At 47.2% G+C, this 19185-nt stretch overlaps 1 protein-coding gene across 9 annotated transcripts; it reads right to left on the reverse strand.

The window, feature by feature from the left end:
* Positions 1-1846: 1846 nt before the first annotated feature.
* Positions 1847-18981, reverse strand: ERLIN2 (ER lipid raft associated 2). Of its 9 annotated transcripts, none has more exons than XM_082715445.1 (13): positions 18862-18957; positions 17879-18007; positions 17526-17647; positions 16175-16256; positions 15068-15114; positions 13371-13432; positions 13079-13204; positions 9199-9272; positions 8990-9048; positions 8349-8440; positions 7425-7514; positions 5668-5747; positions 1847-5305 (listed from the first exon to the last, which is right to left on the reverse strand). In XM_082715445.1, exons 3-13 carry the CDS (start codon positions 17630-17632, stop codon positions 5111-5113), a joined length of 1014 nt encoding a protein of 337 aa, XP_082571571.1. In that variant the 5' UTR covers positions 17633-17647; positions 17879-18007; positions 18862-18957; the 3' UTR covers positions 1847-5110. The 9 variants fall into 9 exon arrangements, with proteins under 9 accessions (XP_082571571.1, XP_082571572.1, XP_082571576.1 ...); XM_082715446.1 differs by having other exon boundaries at positions 17879-17969; positions 18862-18956; XM_082715450.1 differs by having other exon boundaries at positions 17879-17969; positions 18579-18872.
* Positions 18982-19185: the final 204 nt, after the last annotated feature.

Here is a 19185-nt window from a genome sequence, read left to right on the forward strand (position 1 = left end):
CCAAGACCCTGGGATCATGACCTGAGCCGAAGGCAGACATATAACCACTGAGCCACCCAGGCGCCCCTGAATTTACTTTCTATTTGCACATGACTACTTCTCCTGATTTCAAATTTTAGCCAATCTTACCTTAAGTGAAATCTTTTAAAACACTCTACTGTGCAAGCTAATTTCCTCTTCACTGGTCTCAAAGGAGCTAGAGAATACCTAGCCAACCCTTGTGCAACTTTTATAAAGTGAAGTCATTAAATTCCCCTTCCACCTTTTATGGGGTCAACTTATGGGTTTTATTTTTTTTAATTTTTAAAAAACTTTATTTTTTGAGCGAGAGAGAGTGAGCAAGAGAGAGACAGACAGCATGAGCTGGGGGCACGGGAAGCAGAGGGGAAGGGAGAAGCAGAATCTCCACTGAGCAGGAAGCCTGATGCGGGACTCATTCAAGGGTGACCCTGGGATCATGACCTAAGTCAAAGATAGACATTTAACCAACTGAACCACCTAGGCACCCCTGGCTTCTTTTTCTTTTTTTACTTTTTAAATTTTGGTTTTAACATTTTGTTTTGCTGGCCTCCTCTTAAAGTCTTTTTTTCCCCAAACTGGGAATTCCTCTCAAGAGGGCCAAACCTGCTTCATTTGTACATGGGACATTTTTGTAGATTGTATTCTCAGTACTGTTTGCTGCATTCCAATATTGTTCCCTTTTTCCTCTCTGCACTATGCAACCTGTAATCTTACTCTGTTATCCCATTTGTTCGATTTTCCACTTAGTGGTACCCACTGAATATTTGTGTGCTCTCTAGCCTGTTTTCCCAGATGACTGAAAACGTCATATATGGCAGACCCAGTGCTAACCCCTTCACACACAGAATTTCATTTAATCCACTCAACCCATTTTATAGATGAAGAAAGTGATTTTCAGAGAGGGTAAAGAATTTATTTTAAGGGGTGCCTGGGTGGCTCAGTCATTGGGTGTCTGCTTTCAGCTCAGGTCATGATTCCAGGGTCCTGGGATCGAGCCCTTCGTTGGGCAGGCCTGCTTCTCCCTCTCCCACTCCCCCTGCTTGTGTTTCCTCTCTCGTTGTCTCTGTCAAATAAATAGAATCTTTGTCTCTGTCAAATAAATAAACAGAATCTTTAAAAAGAAAAAAAAATTATTTAATACCATACACATAGGAAGTGGTCGAGCAGGGACCTGAATCACGACAGTCTAACCCCGGGGACTATATTCTTAACTTACCTATTCAACTGGAAGTTCATATTGTGTATGTAGTGGTTCGCACACCAACAGAGAAAGTCTGAGAGCACCATTAAAAACCCAAGAAAGCCTGGGCTTGGGTTGCCACGTTTGGCAAATAAAAATACAGGCTAATTAGTTAAATGTGCATGTCATATAAATAATTTTTTACTATGTCTCCTGCTATACTTGAGACATACTTATACTAAAAGTTATTAGTTGTTGATACAAAATTCAAATTGGACCAAGCATCGTGTATTTTACTTGGCAGCTTTAGGCTGGGCAACTTTCCAGAGTAGAGACTGGGACTTTCTGACTGAATTGGTATCAAAATGAGTTCTGGGTCAACTGAAATGATCTCTACCCTTGGGGCCAGAATTGCAGTAGTGAATGGATTCTTTAAAATGATAAATTTCCATAGCACCTACCAAGAATCATGCCATGTTTACAAATTAGTTGTTTATTATTTCTACATTAATAATGGGGGTATTCATCTGAATATATTTTTAGGGTGATCTTGCACTCCACGCACTAGGGAGGGATGTTTTATTTCTTTGTATCACCTATCCTAATATTAGCTATCGCTAAATTTCACTTTAATAAAAAAGTAAATACAAAGAAGAATGATTTTATTTATCAAGACTGAAAATAAAACATATAAATTCACACCTTTAGTGTTGTCTAAAACAATTCCTCCAGCTATCAACCCAAGGTAATTAATCCAGCACATTATTTATAGAGTGATTAATATAACAAGAATCATTTCTCATTTACAGAGGGGGTCATTAAACTGCTGGGGCTCTTTGAAAGTAGAATTACTTTTGGTTATTCAATCACCAGCTTACACAAAAGCAGAAATAAAAAGAAACTGAAATTACAAACACAAGCTGATTGACTATTACTTCCTTTCTAAGGAAGCAATAGAAGAGTGGCTCGGACCCTACCAAGTAGAACTAATGAAGTAGCCCGTTAAGTTCACAGACACAGAGCAGCCACTAGTCAACATACAGGTTTATTCTCAACTGAGGATTGAAGTTTATCTTCAATCAAACTTAAAATGTGAAGTCAGTAAGACGATGACCTTACTTTCACTACTTACTCTCTGTAAATGGCAAAGCCAACAGTGCTGAAAGATATATGGACCCAAAGAAATTACAACAGATCATTTAGAAAACAACTTTTTTTTTTTTTTTGGAGTCAATATATTGCCAAAATTCTTTCAATTATATTTTTCCTCCTTCAAGTTAATATGACCACAGATCCCGTCAAATTTATTTTATTTTAGTCTTATAAAAACTATTAACAAACTTTGGCTTCCTTGCAAATATTCTGTCCTTATATTAAAAAAGTGATTAAAAACAGTACGAATAGGAACCACTTCTGTAAAGTTTAATGAGAAATATTCAACCAAGGTGCCTTTTCCTTGGAAAAATCCTACAAAAACTGAATTTTATAAACAGTTACGTATTTTGATAGAAGTTCCATTTACAAATAGCAGCCATGACTTTACTGCCTACAAATGTGTAGGCTGTCACATTTTACATGTTTAGGATTCCAATGTTTTAAGATCAGATTTTCTAGTGAGTGCTGAAGACACAGAATCACACAGATTGGTTAGTCGTCCCGTGCTGAGGAAACTGCTGACTTCCATGATTTTACTATTCAGGCGGGTGCAGCTAACCGCGGAATTTAAACGGAGGGGCACTATGACATTTCTAATTTTTGTTCAAAGAGGAAGCAACATTAGCATTGAGGGAGGCAGGGGCAGCAGGATTTGACTTCGAGGCTCTTTTGTGGTTAAAGTTTATCAAGTGCAAGGGTCAAGCTGTCACAGGATGTTAGTATTGGGCTTTCAAGAGAAGAACCTGAGCAAACGTGCTATTGAGAGGTGGAGAGATCCTTGCTTTTTGTTCTATTGAAGTAGTGTTTTCTGAGGCCTAGGCAGCAAATCTCAGAGTAGAGGAAGCAGAAAAATATGTATGGGGATACTAGATGTCATGTGTCATGTTGTTCCCAACAAGGGATTAATGGCATCGAAATGGGAGGAGGGTGAGAAGATCTTAATAATGGATACCTATGTTGGCCTTGGGAGACTCTTCTGCAAGCACTTTTGAGCACAAAAAAACCATCATTGCCAGGAACAGTGGGCTACTTGCACGAAGTGTGACCAGGACCACTGGTGTGAGAATTCTTAAGTCCCAGAAATGAGAACAGGTAAGGGCAATGCTTGAATTAAGAGGAGTTAACATGTTGTTTCTACCTAAGCAGGCTGAATGCTCCCCAAACTCTCGACAAGCCTGGTGCTACCTGGGAGCAAGCTGGCCCGAATTCTGGGGCCATCCAATAAAGCAGAAGTCTGGGCACGGGACCAAAAATGAGGTGGGCATCTGTGCCAGAAGGTATGGTTCATAGTTTTGCTGAGGGAAAAGGGGTACCGTGGTAGTTTCTTTGGTAGTGGTGGTGGGGGGGGGCAGCTAATAACAAGGCCAGACCCTAAGCCGGAGTTTGTCATGGAGAAGACCAACACGCCTGCAAGTGAAAGGGGAGTTAACCTCACAGTCTGGTACACAGCTCACGGCCTACATAAGCTGGAACCCACCTCTTCCCTCTGATTTCAGGATATAAGAAAACCTTCCTTTCACGGTTGGTCTTCTCCATCCCAAATCTCCCAGAATGACACAAAATTTTCCTAACTAGAAATGGGGAAAAACAAAACAAAACCAAACCCAACCAACAAAAAACCACCCCAAACCATTCGAACAGATTTTGATGCAGGCCTTCCAAGCCAGGGACCTGGGCATGAGCTCGTGACGTGTACCCCACAACTGTCTCTGGAGGTAGGACATTCGGTCTGACCCCTGTGTGGCTGCTGGCGCCCTAGACTTCAAAACACATGCTACTAGCGGGCTCCCTTTTTATCACTCCATCAGACCGACTGCCTGTAGGCTGTAAGACCAGGAGATCCTTCGGGTGTCTTTCCTCCGTCCCCAGAGGCGCTCTTGGACAGAGAACCTCCATGGTGAGAAAGATGCCAGGCCTCAAGGAACACATGCACTTTGCCAAGCAGGTACCACGCTGGCTGAGAGACAGAGCGACCCCCTTGAGCAGCTAGTAAGACACTATCTTCCTAATGCTGAGTGAAATCAACGAAGAGATTCGAGAGGGGAAAAAAAAAATCACAGAACAGGTGAAGAGTTTTAAGAAGAATTGTGGGTGATGCCCAAACCCGGACTCTGGAATGTAGTCAGAAATCGCTGCTTTTTAAGCCCTGGGGTGGGGAGGGTAGGAGAGAGAAGCTTGCAAAACCTAGCACCAGTCCTTCCTTGTGAGGGCTCCAGAGAGCGCGCTGCCAAAACGACTCCCATGTGCCGCCAGAAATACCAGCAAAGTTCTCGGCAGCTGCTGCCCCCAGCTCAGGGCAGACTCACAAGCACACAGCTACTCAGCAGCTGAGCCTTCCCCACAGGCATCCTTGGAGGCAGAAGTGAGAAAATTGGGCTGCCTTTCCCCAAATGGGGAAAAGCAAATCACCTGGAGGCCACACCCTCTATCTCTCCCCCTCGGTAATGATCAAATCCCTCCTTACACCAGCGTCAAAGGGCTAAAATGAGTGTCTGGAGGGCAAAAGTCAAACCCATGATTCGCCCATCTTAACAGAAGTCACATGACCCGCTTACCTGAATAAGACCCCAAATCATAAATCCCAGCCCTCCCTTCCCAGGAAGGGGAATAGATTTAAATCCATTTCTTCTTTTTGCTCCACAGAATGTGGAAGAGAGTCAAAGCAGGTAGTGTGGGAGGGAGGAGCATCCCGGTTCATCATTCAAAAATAAAGATCTCTTGTAAGTGTCATCTGAGGTTGTATACAAAAAACTTTCAATTCTCCTCCGGGTCTACGTCCAAGGGCTCATCATCGAAACTCAGCTTGTCAGCCAGCCCCTCGAACTGCTTGCCCAGACCGCCTGCAGAGTCCACGAACATGTTCGGGATGTCTTTGCCGAAGTAAATCTTGCTGTTGGAAGCAATGGCTCTGTACTTCATCAGCTGCAGGTACTCCGGCGTCAGCTTCAGCTGGAAGAAACAAAGCAGAGCCCAGGTGGAGTCCGATCCGGGACAGCTCTGGGGGGCACCCTTCACAAGCAGTGCGCCCCCTCGACTCTTCCAGGCCTCACGGCTCTCCGAGTGACGGGGCACTAATGGATCTGCGCGGTCAGAGCTGCCAGTCTGAGGAGTTTCTGTTTCACACGATGATACAACTTCTGCGGAAGCTCGGCTCAGGGGATGGGCAGCCCCTGTGCCCCACAGCACAGCGGCCATCCCTTCTGGCCAGGAGGGCCTTTGCCGGTGGCAGCCATCCGACATCCGGAGCTCTCAAACAACATTAGTGCAAGGCCAAATAGACTTTCCCCTCCCCAGGTGGCCCAGGGTTTTACCTTGTTGGCTTCAGCCAGCTTCATAGCGGTGTAGCACTCCGCATCGGCCTTCGCCTTCTCCCGGGCCAGGAACGCAGCATCTGTGGGCAACAGGGCAGCGAGTGCAGGGCAGAGGCCACCAGAACACTGGGCCCTGGGCCCTTCCCCTGTCTGCCTCTGTGACCTCGGGGAGACCGAGGTTTTTTTTTTTTTTTTTTTGCCTCTGTGCTTTGGTTTCCTCTGTTGCAAAATATGGAAAGAGGTGTTTTTCCCTATTTCACAAGTCGTGGTTGAAAATCAACCATGATGAGGAGGTTCCCGGATGGCATCCCCCTGCGGTGGGGACTAAAGATGAGCAAGGCCGCTGCTGTGCCCAGCAACCTCTCTGACAGCAGGCTCTGGAGAAGCACTGCAGCCCACCGATGCTTCTGTTTCCCCGCACTGACTCCTCTTGCCGCTCCTCTGCGTGGAAGCCGCATGGGGCCTGCCCCCACCTCGAGCCTCAGAGCTCTTCACCTCATCCCTCTTGCGGGGCTCAGCAAAAGCCCCAGGAGCCCAGCTGGAGGTGACCCCACCTAAAGAAACAGCTCGGTCCCTCTCCAACTTTGTTTCCCTTTTTATTTCCATCGCTCATTTCAAAAAGGTCCTTGTTAACAGTGAGGAAGCTGGCACAACTCTAAACAAGGCCACTATACACCGCGGTCCAGACCAACACCTGTTTGGACAAAGTCCTATTTCAACCTCCACTGCGCATGCGACACTCTTCCTCAATCTGATGAGATGCGCTTTCTGTCAAGCTGATGCAAAACTTTTGCTTACTCCCTTGCCCTGGGAATGAGGCCAGCCTCCCGTGAGTGATATCTGTAGCCAAAAGCCTGGTAAGGACAGCCAGTCTGCGGGTGGGTTCTTCCTGCCCATCCCCAGCGAGACCCTGGGCGGAAGGAGGGTGGAGTCTGGCAGGGGTGCTGGCTGCAGGTGGCTGTCAAGTGGCCTGAGCACCTGATGACATGTTTTTACAAGAAATAAGAATGTCTTGTTTTGCCAAGAGCTCCCTAATGAGGAGCCACTGACCTGTAAAATCCTAGCTGGCTCCTTACCGGGCCTTCTCAAAGCCTGACAGGTCCCACAGTGAGTCCAAGTGGGCATAGGACTTGGAAGGTGGGCCTCAAGGGCCCATTTTTGTCCTAGAATTTGCTTGATTTAAGGCACCACATGAAGGAAAGGGTAGGTGGTGGGAACGAGCTGAGGGCTTAGGGGCAGGGAACTGAAGGTGAACAGAGTTCAGAAAAGCCAGCAGAGAAAACCTTCTCCAGCTCCAGTGCTATTGGTGCTGAAAAGGTGTCCCTTTCACAGCTGCCTTGGTATTCATGATAGGTGTTTGCTGTGGTGTTTGCTGACGTGCACGGGGGCTACGGAAGGCACAGGGAGGAGCTGCAGTTCTGGCCTCACCTCTTTGCTCACTTCCTAGGCTCTGAGACCCTTGCCAGAGAGCAGGACCTTCAGTGATTTCCTTTTTCCTTAGGCATCACATGAGTGCACCTAGCTGCACGCAGTGGACGTCTGCTGAGTGAGCGAACGCTCTCTGAAATGGAAAACTGATGCCAGCCTGGCCCGTATCTCCCCCAAAGTCGACTCAAAGCACAGAGAAAAAGTGATTTTCCAAAGAAATCATCACATCTTAGAACAAAGATGAAAGTACGAAGGAAATGACTGTCTCACCCCCTTGTCACAAGGTGGGGCCTGAGGAAACCTTGAGCGTTCACATCATCTGTGCTCACCTTCAATTTCTGAAATCTTCTTCTCCGTCTCCTTCTCCATCACCTTCTGCCCATAAGTGATTTCTGCGACCTGAGCCACTTTTTCTGCCTCTACAGGAAGAAAGTTGAGAAAAGGCTCAGAGCTCTGGTATTTCAAAAGCTGGACTCTTTGACCCTTCACGAGTCTCTGATGCAGGCCGGTGGGTTAGCTCAGAAGGAGAGCCCGGCGAGGGGCACAGGTGGGCTGTACCAGTGAGGGCGGTACCACGACATCGGCACAAGACAGTAAACGGAGAGACCTGGGCCCCGTGACAGAAGCGAGGAGCAGGCTCTCACCTCTCCTGTCACAAGGGTATTTCTCCTGAACAAATAGGCTAAGGAGTAAGATACTCTCCAAACAGTTTCTCCCTACCACTTCACTTTGGGAAGCAGTTAGTCACTGTTGATAATCCAGTGTAGTGGTTACGAACCAGGTTCTGGACAGAGTCCCTGGGGTTGAATCCCGTTTCTACCAGTTACTTGCCATACGACCCTGGGCACGTTATTTAAACCCTCTGGTCTTTGATTCGGGAAAATGAGGTTAACGATAGAACTTATGTCACCTGGTCGTTGTAAGGAGTACATGTGAGCACATGTAAGTGCTTAGAAAAGTACATGACCCATGATACCTGCTCGACAGGTTATCAGCCATTCTTATTATCCGTTTATGCATTAAGAAAAAGGTTCTTTTCATTTCAAACGTAAGGAGAGACTCAAAATGCACTGCCCCTAGCTGTGATCTGACGACTTCCACTCTGCTTCTGGGAGTACGAATGCCACTCCTGCGCCCCAGCAAGGGTTTGGAGGGCTGTGTGATCTAACAGTGCCCGAGGCTACCTCTCAGCTTCCCACCACCCCCACCAGCCCCCTTTGCCATGTGAGGGGATCGCAGAGCCACATTCAGACCGATGAGGGCCTTCTTCCGCTCCGTCTCAGCTTCCTTCTCCACCACCTTCTGTTTCTGTGCTGCAATGAGAAGCTTCGTCTTCTCACTTTCCCTGATGGGGGAAAAAAAAGCTGTGAGGCCACCATAGAAGAAGCTACTGAGGAACTTCACTGTCTCCCAGAGAAGCCAGACTTCCGCTGAGGAGAGGCAAACTGAGTTTGTCCTGTCTCCTGTAAGGCTGTTCAATGTCCCAGGGAAAAGCAGGTCTGTTGCAGACAGTAACACGGCTCTCTTTCACCTCCAAAATAACTCATTTGTGGGAAATAAAGTATAATTTACTTTGGTAAAATGCACCTGCCTGCCCACTTAAACACCTTTTGCTCCTATCGTCTTTGATATGACCCAGGAAGCACAATGTCCCCTGGCCCTGTAAAAAGCAGCACTGCTGGGAAGGGCTTCTCCTGTGGCTCTCCACCACAGCTACGGAGCCCAGGTGACCATCCAGAAGCACCTGCTCCATCTCGCAGAGTGATGGGCTGTAACGAATACTCAAGAAGGGCAATGAGCTCCTGGCACGGCTTCAGTTAACTTTGGGATGGGATGAGGTGGGGGTGGGGCAGGGGAGAGTGGTGGGTGTAGCTTGGGCAGCAGAAATACTCACATCAACTCGTAGTTTCTGCGGATCGCCTCAGGGATATTGGGCTTGGTCACCCGCACAGCCTGGAGGAGGAAAACAGCACAGGAAGGTGAGGGTGGGGAGGGACAGAAGCACCGCCCACTGGCCCTTCATCTTCCTGCACAAAAAGGACATCCTCTGGAAGGGGGGGAGGCCCCTTCAGCAGAGCAGGCTCCCACTGTGGCCATGCTTACTTGGATGACAAGCCCAGGGGCCATGGAGGTCAGGTCCTGTTGTAAAGCCAGCTTGAGGTTTTCGTCAATCTGATCTGGAATCAAGAAAGACGACAAGAGTTGTGGTTACACTATAGGCAGGGTGGAGGAAAGCATGGGGGTAGAGGACAAACTATACCACCAGCTCAAGAATGCACCCTACGGGCCAAAGGGCTTTCCAAGGCAGAGGGCTTATCAGAGCCCAGAAATCTGAAGATCCTTGGCACATCTTTCAAAGAAACATGCCTCTGCAGCCACTCTGTGCAAGCTGGATGTGAGAGCATCCTTTTCCTGTGGCCTCCACATAAAATCACGGAGGCTGTAGAAAATAGCAACCTAGGGACACCTGCGTGGCTCAGTGGGTTAGGCCTCTGCCTTCGGCTCAGGTCATGATCTCAGGGTCCTGGGATCAAGTGGGGAGCCTGCTTCCCCTCCCTGCCTGCTGCTCTGCCTACTTGTGATCTGTCAAATAAATAAAAAAAAAAAAAACTTAAAAAAAGAAAATAGCAACCTTGCCCAAAAGGAAACTGAGCTTTAATAAGAAAAAGGACAAACAAGTCTTGCACATTTCTTGAGTCAGGCGGCAGCCTTTTCCTAGACAATAGCAGCTAAAGCCAGGCAGCCTGTTTTTGAGAGGAAGGAAGGTGGAGTGGCTATGCTAGGTATTTCGGAGAGAGCCAAGCCATTGAAATCCAGTCATTTGAGAAGTTTTTAAAAGAAAAATAGACTCTGACGTCAACGAAAGCCCCAAGGAAGACTATTTCCATTAAGAACTCCATCAAAGAACACAGTGGGGAAAATGAAAATTTATGGTTCTGGAAACGAGCCCGAGTCTTTTGATAATCGTTTGCTTTGGCCCTGATTGCTCTGTGTGGAATTCACATGGGAGCTGTTTCACAGGCAAGTGTAGGAAGAGCTCTGACAACCCCTCCCAACCCCCCTCTTTGTGGCCGGGATCCTACAGCCCCCACAGCTGCCCTCTCTGGCCGGGCCTTCTCTTCCTGAGCCCTGCCCAGGAGGTCCTCGGTAAGACCTTGGACGGTGCTGAACCAGGTTAGGACATCCGAATTGAATCACCTCCCTGTCAGATGCCACCCACTTTAAGTGGCTGTTTTTGGCCACTAGTGCCCAAAAAACAGGGGCCTCTGAGGAATGGCAAGTGGAACTCCGGGCCTTTAACAGATGCCCAGACCAGACTGAGGCCCACAGAAGTTCAGTAATGTGTTCATGCTAGTTAGGAGCCAAAATAATACATTTGTTTAATTACTATGCTTTAATTTTTAGGGCTGTTTTATGCTTTAAAACAACACTATCTTCAACTGTCTAATCGGTAAGCAAGAGATTTTAACGTTTCCACACACTGGATATGCTCTCACAAGCCTCTTAGCATGAGGGAGAAATGCCCAGAAGGCAGCACCTCAGACCTAGTATGCGTTTAACAACTTGACAGCCACGGATAAACATCACATTTCATATTTTTTTTCTTAATAGGATACCAACCAAACTTTGAGATGTTCTGTGCCCTCCCTAAGTTAATAATAAATAGTCATTTATTAGGCCAAATTATATCTCACTTAAAGCAGACAACCGTGGTCCGGGGCTCATAACTTTCCAGGAAAATCTGGAAGAAATATTTTGCCACAGGGCACCTGGGTGGCTCAGTGGATTAATCATCTGCCTTCAGCTTAGGTCACGATCTCAGGGTCCTGGGATGGAGTCCTGCAGGGCTCTCTGCCTACTCGTGATCTCTCTGTCAAATAAATAAATAAAATCTTAAAAAAAAAAGAAATATTTTGTTAGGTGGTTTACTATGAAAGTAATATCGGTAATAAGTTGTTTATACATTATAGTCATGCAAATAAATGCAGATTAGGTTACATTACACAAAGAGATTGCCACAGGTCATTGCTGAATAAGAACTCCGTAGTGTTTTGTAGGACAGGCATAGAGGAGGCTTCAGCGTAAGCAGGGATGAGAATTACACAGTCATGTGGGAGGGAAGTCAGGGCCATGAGTCCTGAGAGGACAGACACAGCTAGTGGAAAACCTCCCACGTTCTAGGAATGGGAGTAGAGACATGAATTCCTCCTTTACAGACACAAATAGGTTCTAACCAAGGCAGTGTTTTTGCTTGAAAGATGTAACTTTAAAAAGAAAGAAAATTTCAAAGCAATTACATTTTCCCAGCTTCACTGTACAAGAAGTTTCACTAAGCTACTAAGTTTATCTCTTGGGCAATATGAAATTTTTTTTTTCTTTTTTAAAGATTTCATTTTTAAGTAATCTCTACATCCAGTGTGGGGCTCGAACCCACGATCCCGAGATCAAGAGTTGTGTGCTCCACCGACTGAGCCTGCCAAGTGCCCAGACAGTAAGAAGTTTTCTATTGCAAAACAATTTCATATTTTCATTTTCTCTTCATGGAAGTTACAGTCCTTTGTCTCTTGTTGTTTCAAATGCTTTAAAGTGTTCTTTTAATTGCACAAGTTCTAAAACCAGGGCTAGAGAGAAACTAAATACTTTTTTTTTTTTTTTTAAGATTTTATTTCTTTACTTGACAGAGACAGACACAGTGAAAGAACACAAGCAGGAGGTTGTGGGAGAGGGAGAAACAGGCTTTCCTCCAAGCAGGGAGCCCAATGTGGGGAACAATCCCGGGACCCTGGGATCATGACCTGAGCCAAAGGCAGACACTTAATGACTGAGCCACCCAGGCGCCCTGAGAAAACTAAAGCTATTTTATAAAGTGCTCTTAGTTTGAAGTTAAAAACAAAAACCAAAAACCAAAAAACTAGTAATAGCAAATTCACAGAATTTTTCTTTAAAGCATGCTGAATTCAAACCCTGTAAAGTGAATTTAGATTTATTTTCTATTGCAGAGAAATTAGAAGTGATTCTGAAGACGACCCGAATCAGAAATGTGGGCAAGGGGCTCCCTCACTGAACTCATGGGCAGCACCAGGGTTCCCTCCCTGCTCCTATCTACTCTGCGAAACATTCTATCAGGGTCCTTTTTAATGAAGAGTCCTGGGAAGAGATATTGTCCAGTCCTAGTATCAGGAATAGTTGTACTATCATTTACTCTTAGCACTGGCCACTAGAAAACTTCTGGCAGCAAGCTTCAAGAGAACACTTAACCACAAAAGAGCTCGAACAATTACTGAACTGTTTCTTTCTCTTGTTGCTGAAGTCAGGCTATGTTTACTCTGACTGGTAAAAAAGGTCAAAAAGTGTGTACGTAAGCATGTGGATTCTTTTAAGTGTTTTCCTATTCATCTCTATGCATGCAGGCTTCAAGAAACTAGGAACTTTAAGCAGCTCTGGTCCTTGTCCCGCTTCTAGAATTAAATGTGAACCCTACTGTCCTCCTCACCTCTCCTGGAGGCCCTTCTTTCAGTGTGGCGGACAGAGAAGCACTCTGAAGCGAGAGCCAGGAGAGGGAGGGTCTAGCCTCAGCTCTGCTAAGAAATAGTTCTAAAACTTCCTTTTTGGGCCTTAGTCCCCTCACCTGAAAATGAGGGTTTTGGGGTGGATAATCTCTAAGGTTCTTTTAGAATGGACTCTGTCTTCATTACAGAAGGCTGTTTTAGGGATAGTCGCAATGCTCTGCCTTCCAGTCCTCTGATTTGGGCCAGGAGTCCTCTAGTCCATGTATGCCTGTGCGCAAGGCTCACCGGCTTTCATGACCTTCTGCCACTGTCATCAACATTTTCTAGAAGTTCTGCTTGGGACCAGTTCCCAGGCACTGGCTTCTTTGACACTTCCTATCCCTGGGAACCCATCCTCCCCTACGATAGCTCAGAAGTAGGCGGTGGCGGGTACAGCGGTGGAGGCATGCTACGGCCAGCAGAGGCTTTCTTACCGAAGAGCTCTATGTAGACCTCCTGAAGGGTGTGCACACTGCAGAACTGGTTCAGCTCGTGGTGGATCTTATTGAAGATGAGAGCCTTGTCGTAGTCAGCAGTGTAGTTCTTCACGATGTCATACACTGGGAGGGAAGGCAGGACTGCAGTCAGAAAAGGCAGGACTCCCTTTCTCAGACACAGCAGCTCTCCCCGCCGGAGGTGCTGAGACAGACGCGGGGTGGCAGTGCGGATGGGGGGAACATGCTGGGCAAAGCAAGTCGGTGGTGAAGGTCAACTGGAAAAACGTACCTGCATTTGGGACCAAGAAGTTCACCACTTCAATTCGGTCAAAGTAGATCATCACACCACCACTGTTGGGGGAAGAAGGAAGAAAGAAGTCACCAGTAGGCTCTGGAACAGAGTGCCGTCTCTAGGTGATGGCATCAGGTGTGTGACCTGGCAGAAAAGGAGCAGAGGAGTTCACGGGAGGCCAGAAGGCACGAGATCTCCAAGTAGGAATCTTCCAAGCTTAGAGCAAGAACACCATCTCCCGAGAAATCACACCTCCTCAAAGTATCTCCATAAGGAGAAAAGTAAAACTTCTGGGTGCCACTAGGAAGAGGACAGTTCGTATCTGCTGAATCTGCAATGCCTTTTGATGGGAAAAGAAAAGTGAAGGATTTCTCAGCATTTAGAAGGCCACCGTGGGACTCTATGGTCACTGTTTCTCCCTTTGTCTTGACCATCACTTTGGTTCAGCACTTCCCTCTCCTGGCACATATTCATAAGAAATAATTTTAAGCATACAGAAACGCCGAAAGAACAATACAACTCACATGCATACATGAACACCTACATTTAGCAATTGCTAACATTTACCTTACAGATTGCTCTGCTTTTTATGCTGAACATTTCAAAGTGAGTTGCCGTCATGATACTCTTTCTCCCTTAACATGTCAGTGAGCAACATGCACTGAGGTATAATGACATCCTTCTATGTCCCAAATCTAAGGAAATTAACAATAATTTCTCAACGGCCTCTAATACCAGATCCTTATTCCAGTTTCCTGTTGTTCCTGTTAGGGACTGAATTGTGCGCCCTCCAAAAGTCCATTTGCCGAAACTCTTAAAAGCCCCCTGTCACTGTATTGAGTTAGACAGGGCCATAAGGCGGTAATTAAGACTCCATGAAGTCATAGGGGTAGGTCCCCAACCCGATTGGACTGGTAAAGGAAAAGGGGCAGACACCAGAGATTTTCTGCCTGTGTGCACCCAGGAAAGGCCACGTGAGGACACTGCAAAGTCACCATCTGCAAGCGAGGAAAAGAGGCTTCACCAGAGACGAAGCCTGCTGGCACCTTGGACTCTGTTTCCGTTCAGTCTGTGGCCCTCTCTTATGGCTGCCCGAGCTGACTCAGCCAGTCCCCGTCTTTCATAGATGGTATTTTTGAACCAAGTTCTAATTAAGGCTCACCATGCCTTTGTTTATATCTTTTAGGTCTGCTTTCCAACCCAAAGCTCCTCCCTGTGATGCCACCAGGTCAGCTGTCCCGTGAGATGCCCTAATTCTGGATTTGCCTGAATGTTTCCTTGTGGTGGTGGTTTGTGATTCTATTCCAATTTGGACCTTCTTTACTTGTCACCCAGACCACTGGAGTGGTGTTCTGTTTGGATTTCTAGACCCTGAGGTCAGCCCTTACCTTTACAACATTCCCCAGCTATCAAGTCATTTATCTGCTAAGAGCTTTTAGTGGATCTTCACTTATAACGGAAAAAGCCTACACTCAGCACAGAATTCAAGGTCCTCCTGAACCTGCGTACCTTCTGTGATTTTTCCTATGGCACCACATGTGCTCATCAAATCGGAATCAAGGGAGCAAGGAGGCAGGGAATTTGGTAAGACCACCGAGAAGGAATGCTTCTCCCTTCACTGTCTCTAACAGTGAGCGCTAACAGCCAGTCCTTCCGCCGACACAGGCTTACCCCATTCACCCCAGGCAGCTTACCTAGTCCCGCAAGGCACATTCTTCACTTCATCTGTCTGCAGTGTGGTCTAGAAACAGAGAAGACATAAAGTGGCTATAAAATGGGCCATGAGGAGTAAAGTAACTTAGTTTTGGAATCCCAATCGCCTGGTCCTTGAGGTTATCTGGGTTGACCTTTGGCCTTGTTCAACAAGAATACTCTGTCTAATCTTCTTTATTTACACAGGGTGTCTGACTCAGAGGAACAAAGGTACCTACCCCAGCTTCACTGTAAGTGAATCACCATATGCACTAGCTCTGTAATAATGGTTTCGTTAAAAAAAAGAAAAAAAGAACTTGGATGAGGAGTTCTAAGATCGCTTTATCTCTACTGTCCTCCTTTCACTAGTTTTGAAACTAGAGGATTCTGTATTTAACCTGGCTCAGCCCCTTCTCAGCACTACTGTGAGACTCCTAAGACCCTGGGCACAAACGCACTCTGAAAACCATCGAGCACCGGAGATGGCAGAAGAAATGAACAGGGAGAATGCTGGTGTCCCAGGATATTTTCCTGAGTCGGTTCAAAAATCATCCTCTACGTCTTATCCCTCTTAGCTGGACATACTTCAAAGATGGCTAGTCTATCTGAGCCAGGCCTTCTATCTGTTATAATTAATCCTAGTCTTCCTTGAGACGTCAGCCCACTTCACCAAGGCCAACTTTCCTCTCCCCCCACCCCTCAAATTACATTCACATCTATGAAGTTCAAATAAGAACCAGCAAAATTACCATGTTTTATTCCCATTTATCTAGGTAACCTGTGACTAAAAACACACAGACCCACACATCCTACTTTTCCTTCTTTATCTTCAGCACATTCTTCTCTGGCTCTACCTTGACGTGAAGAAATAATTCCCAGCTGGGGCCGATGGGTCAAGGCAATGACCCCATTCAGCCATTTCAACAATCAAATAAAGCTCCAGAGTATGCGGTTCATGGGGCCTCATTCTTTCTATAGACACGATACATTACATATATACATTCCTTGAAGAGGCATTTACTCATCTAATGGGAAATAATTCCAAATCATTTGTTTGCCAACACCCCAAACCTGCAGAGGCCCAAACATGCCCCACAAGCCCAGTTCACCTGCACCGACTTATACGATGTGATGAAAGGAAGCATGAGATGGAAACCCGGGCCGCTGGTGGAAGTCAGAAGGGCTCCGCCTCTGCAGAGGAGAGAGAGGAGGTTTAGCAAGAGCTAGCAATGACAGCAATTACTATTTGCACCCACCTCCTCTACGCCCCCATAAACATCTCATACAGAATGACATGTGCCCGAGCCATGTCCGTAGACCCCTTCCTCTCAGCTCAACCCTGACATTCTAGGAAGCCTGATGGTAAAACACAAAACCATTATATTCATGCTTTCGAGGCAGGAAAAATAGGCATAAGGGCCAAGTGGAATGAAGACAGCAGGATCCCTGGCAATCCTTAACAGAAGGGGAAGTCTATTTTACTTGGTCATACCCGTTGAGTTTGTGGCAATCCTTGGAGGGCAGTTAAGTCCGGTAATACATTTACCGACTAACTGCACTAATACTGGAGTCACGGGACACGAACAACCAAAAGAGTAATTTTAAGAATGCTTTAAAAGTCATCTGCATACCTTTTTTGGGCAGTAGGATGACCTTCAGAACCAAGTTATATGTAAAGGGTAACAAAATTAAAAGCCTTTTTGGGGCACAAATGAGCAGCAGGTGGGGAGAAATAAAGGGGAGAACGGAGCCCAATGAAACTTAGAAATTGCTATTGACAGTCCAGGAATAGGCATCTTGGGCACATATAAGGGGTTCATAATGGCTTAAAGCAAAAAACTTGAGTCACGGAGGTTACTGAGAAGAAAGCAACCCAAGATTTATAAGTGTTTCTTTGCTTTGCATTCCCCCCCCCCCAAAAAAAAAAAAAGAAAAAAACCCAGCAACAGAGATGCAACGGGCTCCTCTTTCTTATAAGAATCACTACTCTTGGGCTTGCCTTGATTGATATAGATCAGTCTGAAGGATTCCTTTTTCCTGAAATGTTAATTTTCAAGAGTGGGTATAAACAAGCAGAGCAGGCTAGCTCCTCGTTTCCATCAAGAACTGGAACTCATGGGAGGTAACCTTGTGGCACCAAGATTCCGGGGAGGGATGCAAGAGAAAACAATGTTTCAGAGAGGATCTGCAAGCACTGGTTTCCTTTAGATTTTGTCTCTAAATCTTTAGACACAATTATTGTCCACCACCCATGGCATCAACTTAAGACAATTAAGCTTTAGAGTCACGTTTATATATGCATATAAGAGTGTGTATGTCCCTTTCATGGTCACTGACACCACAGCTCCATCTAAAAAGACTCCTTTATTCAACAGACACAGATAATCAACAGAATCTGCTAGACAGTGACGAGGAAAGAGACATTTAACAGGGAGCTGCAAGCTTCTGTCTCTTCCTTACCTGTAATACACCCCAATATGTCCCTCTTCTATCTTGTGCACAGCTGAGAAGAGAGATGCACAAAAGAAACTGGTAGCCACAGCCACAACTGCTCCCAACTGAGCCATCAGCGAACCTGTATCCTAGGGAAAAAGACGCAGGAAAACGTGGTCCAACACGTAGGAGAGAAGTCACAACGGGGAGAGGACCCCACTAAGCTGAGCTCCCTGAAGTGGCTCAGGCCCAGCCTGATGTACTATGGCTAGATGTACTATGGCTAGCCTGTTGTACCAAGGCTAGATGTCCAACTCTCTTCATCCTGTTCTCAGGCAACATTCCCACTCCTCCCCCAGCTGTGGGATCATATTCCCTACCTCCCCCAGGAGGCAGTGGCTCCAGATACAGCGGGGCCCCAAGAGAGAACCAGTGCCAGTTGGGCAGCGTTCAGAACACAGCCTTCTCTTCCTGTGAACACGAATGTGCTGTCACTGGAGTCACTCATGCTAGTAAAAGGGAAGAGAGGCAGCTGCAGTATGTTGCCCAAATTACAGAGGATGTCAAATGACAGGCAGTTGTGGCTATGTAATTCTGGTCAGAGCCTCCCAGTCCTAATTGCCTGCCATTTCAAAGGAAACCATTATTTACTCCTTTCAGATGCTGGAGCGACAGAGTCAGCATGTGAGCAGAGTTCACATGATGGGATTCTCTGGCCTTTCGTCCACCTTCCCAATTATTCCTTTGGATCCAAACCGGGGAGGGCTCTGAATACACCCTCCCACACACCTGCCTGGCACTTTGCACCTGACAGGTCCCCCAGGCCCATGGTTAGAGGAGAAAGAGGGTTCTCCAGGGTGGGCTGACTAGGATCCTGGGACCAACTGCGTTCAAGCACCAGGATAAGAAAGAGCTGGCATCTAGAGACTCATTTCCTAAACAACGAAGGCTCTGGAAAAACGATGGTTGACAGCAAAGTTCACAGTCTGGCGTGCCTGGGCCCACCCGCGCAGGGCGTGGATCCTGCCTCCCGGGGCTCACACAGCTCGGGCTCAGACGTCTACGAGGCGCTTATTTTACCGTGGCGGACTCCAGCTACCGATCTGCAGCTGCGTCCTTTCTGCAACCCCCCCACCCCACCCCGCCCTCAACCCGCGCCCCTTCCCTGCCCTCTTCGGAGAGAGGGTCGCGCGTCCCTAGCGCCCTGGGGCTCGCGGGGAAGGGATGGAACAGAAAGGGGTTGCTTTCTCGCTCCTGAGGGAGAGAGGCTGCGGGAGCTGCGGCCCCGGAGAACGGCTGATGAGCTTCGGCCGGGAGCCGCAACTAGGCCCAGTGCGCACACTAAGGGGCGGGGGCCGCGTACCAAGCTGTCCCTCCAGGCGCTCCGTACTCTTCCGAACCCCCGTGCAACCGTAGAAACCGCCACGCCCTCCACACGCTACTTCCTTCCGGGCCCGTCGCTTTGATGACGCCATTAGTTCACGCGAGAAGAACACCCTTTCCTTAGGTCGTCAGTCCCACACCCCGCCCTCCGAGCTGTCAGAGTCCGCGCTTGGCCGCCAGAGGGCGCCGGCGCCCCGGTCCGGCCCGTGAGGACCTCGGGTTAGGGTTTCCAGGTTGGGGACGGGTGCCGAGTACTTGGAGAGTGACGCGGGGGAAGGACGCTCGTGGCCACGGGTGCTGAGTG

The sequence above is a fragment of the Mustela nivalis genome (assembly GCF_964662115.1).
Source record: "Mustela nivalis genome assembly, chromosome: 20".
Lineage (NCBI taxonomy): Eukaryota > Metazoa > Chordata > Mammalia > Carnivora > Mustelidae > Mustela > Mustela nivalis.

What these genes read in the sequence shown, in the direction of transcription:
- ERLIN2 (XM_082715444.1), bottom strand. Translation starts at nt 17,632, where the DNA reads ATGGCTCAGTTGGGAGCAGTTGTGGCTGTGGCTACCAGTTTCTTTTGT. An exon ending in CTTCTTGGTCCCAAATGCAG is followed by an intron (nt 13,205 to 13,370) that starts GTACGTTTTTCC and finishes CTTCCCTCCCAG; the next exon opens with TGTATGACATCGTGAAGAAC. An exon ending in AGCTGGCTGAAGCCAACAAG is followed by an intron (nt 5,306 to 5,667) that starts GTAAAACCCTGG and finishes TGTTTCTTCCAG; the next exon opens with CTGAAGCTGACGCCGGAGTA.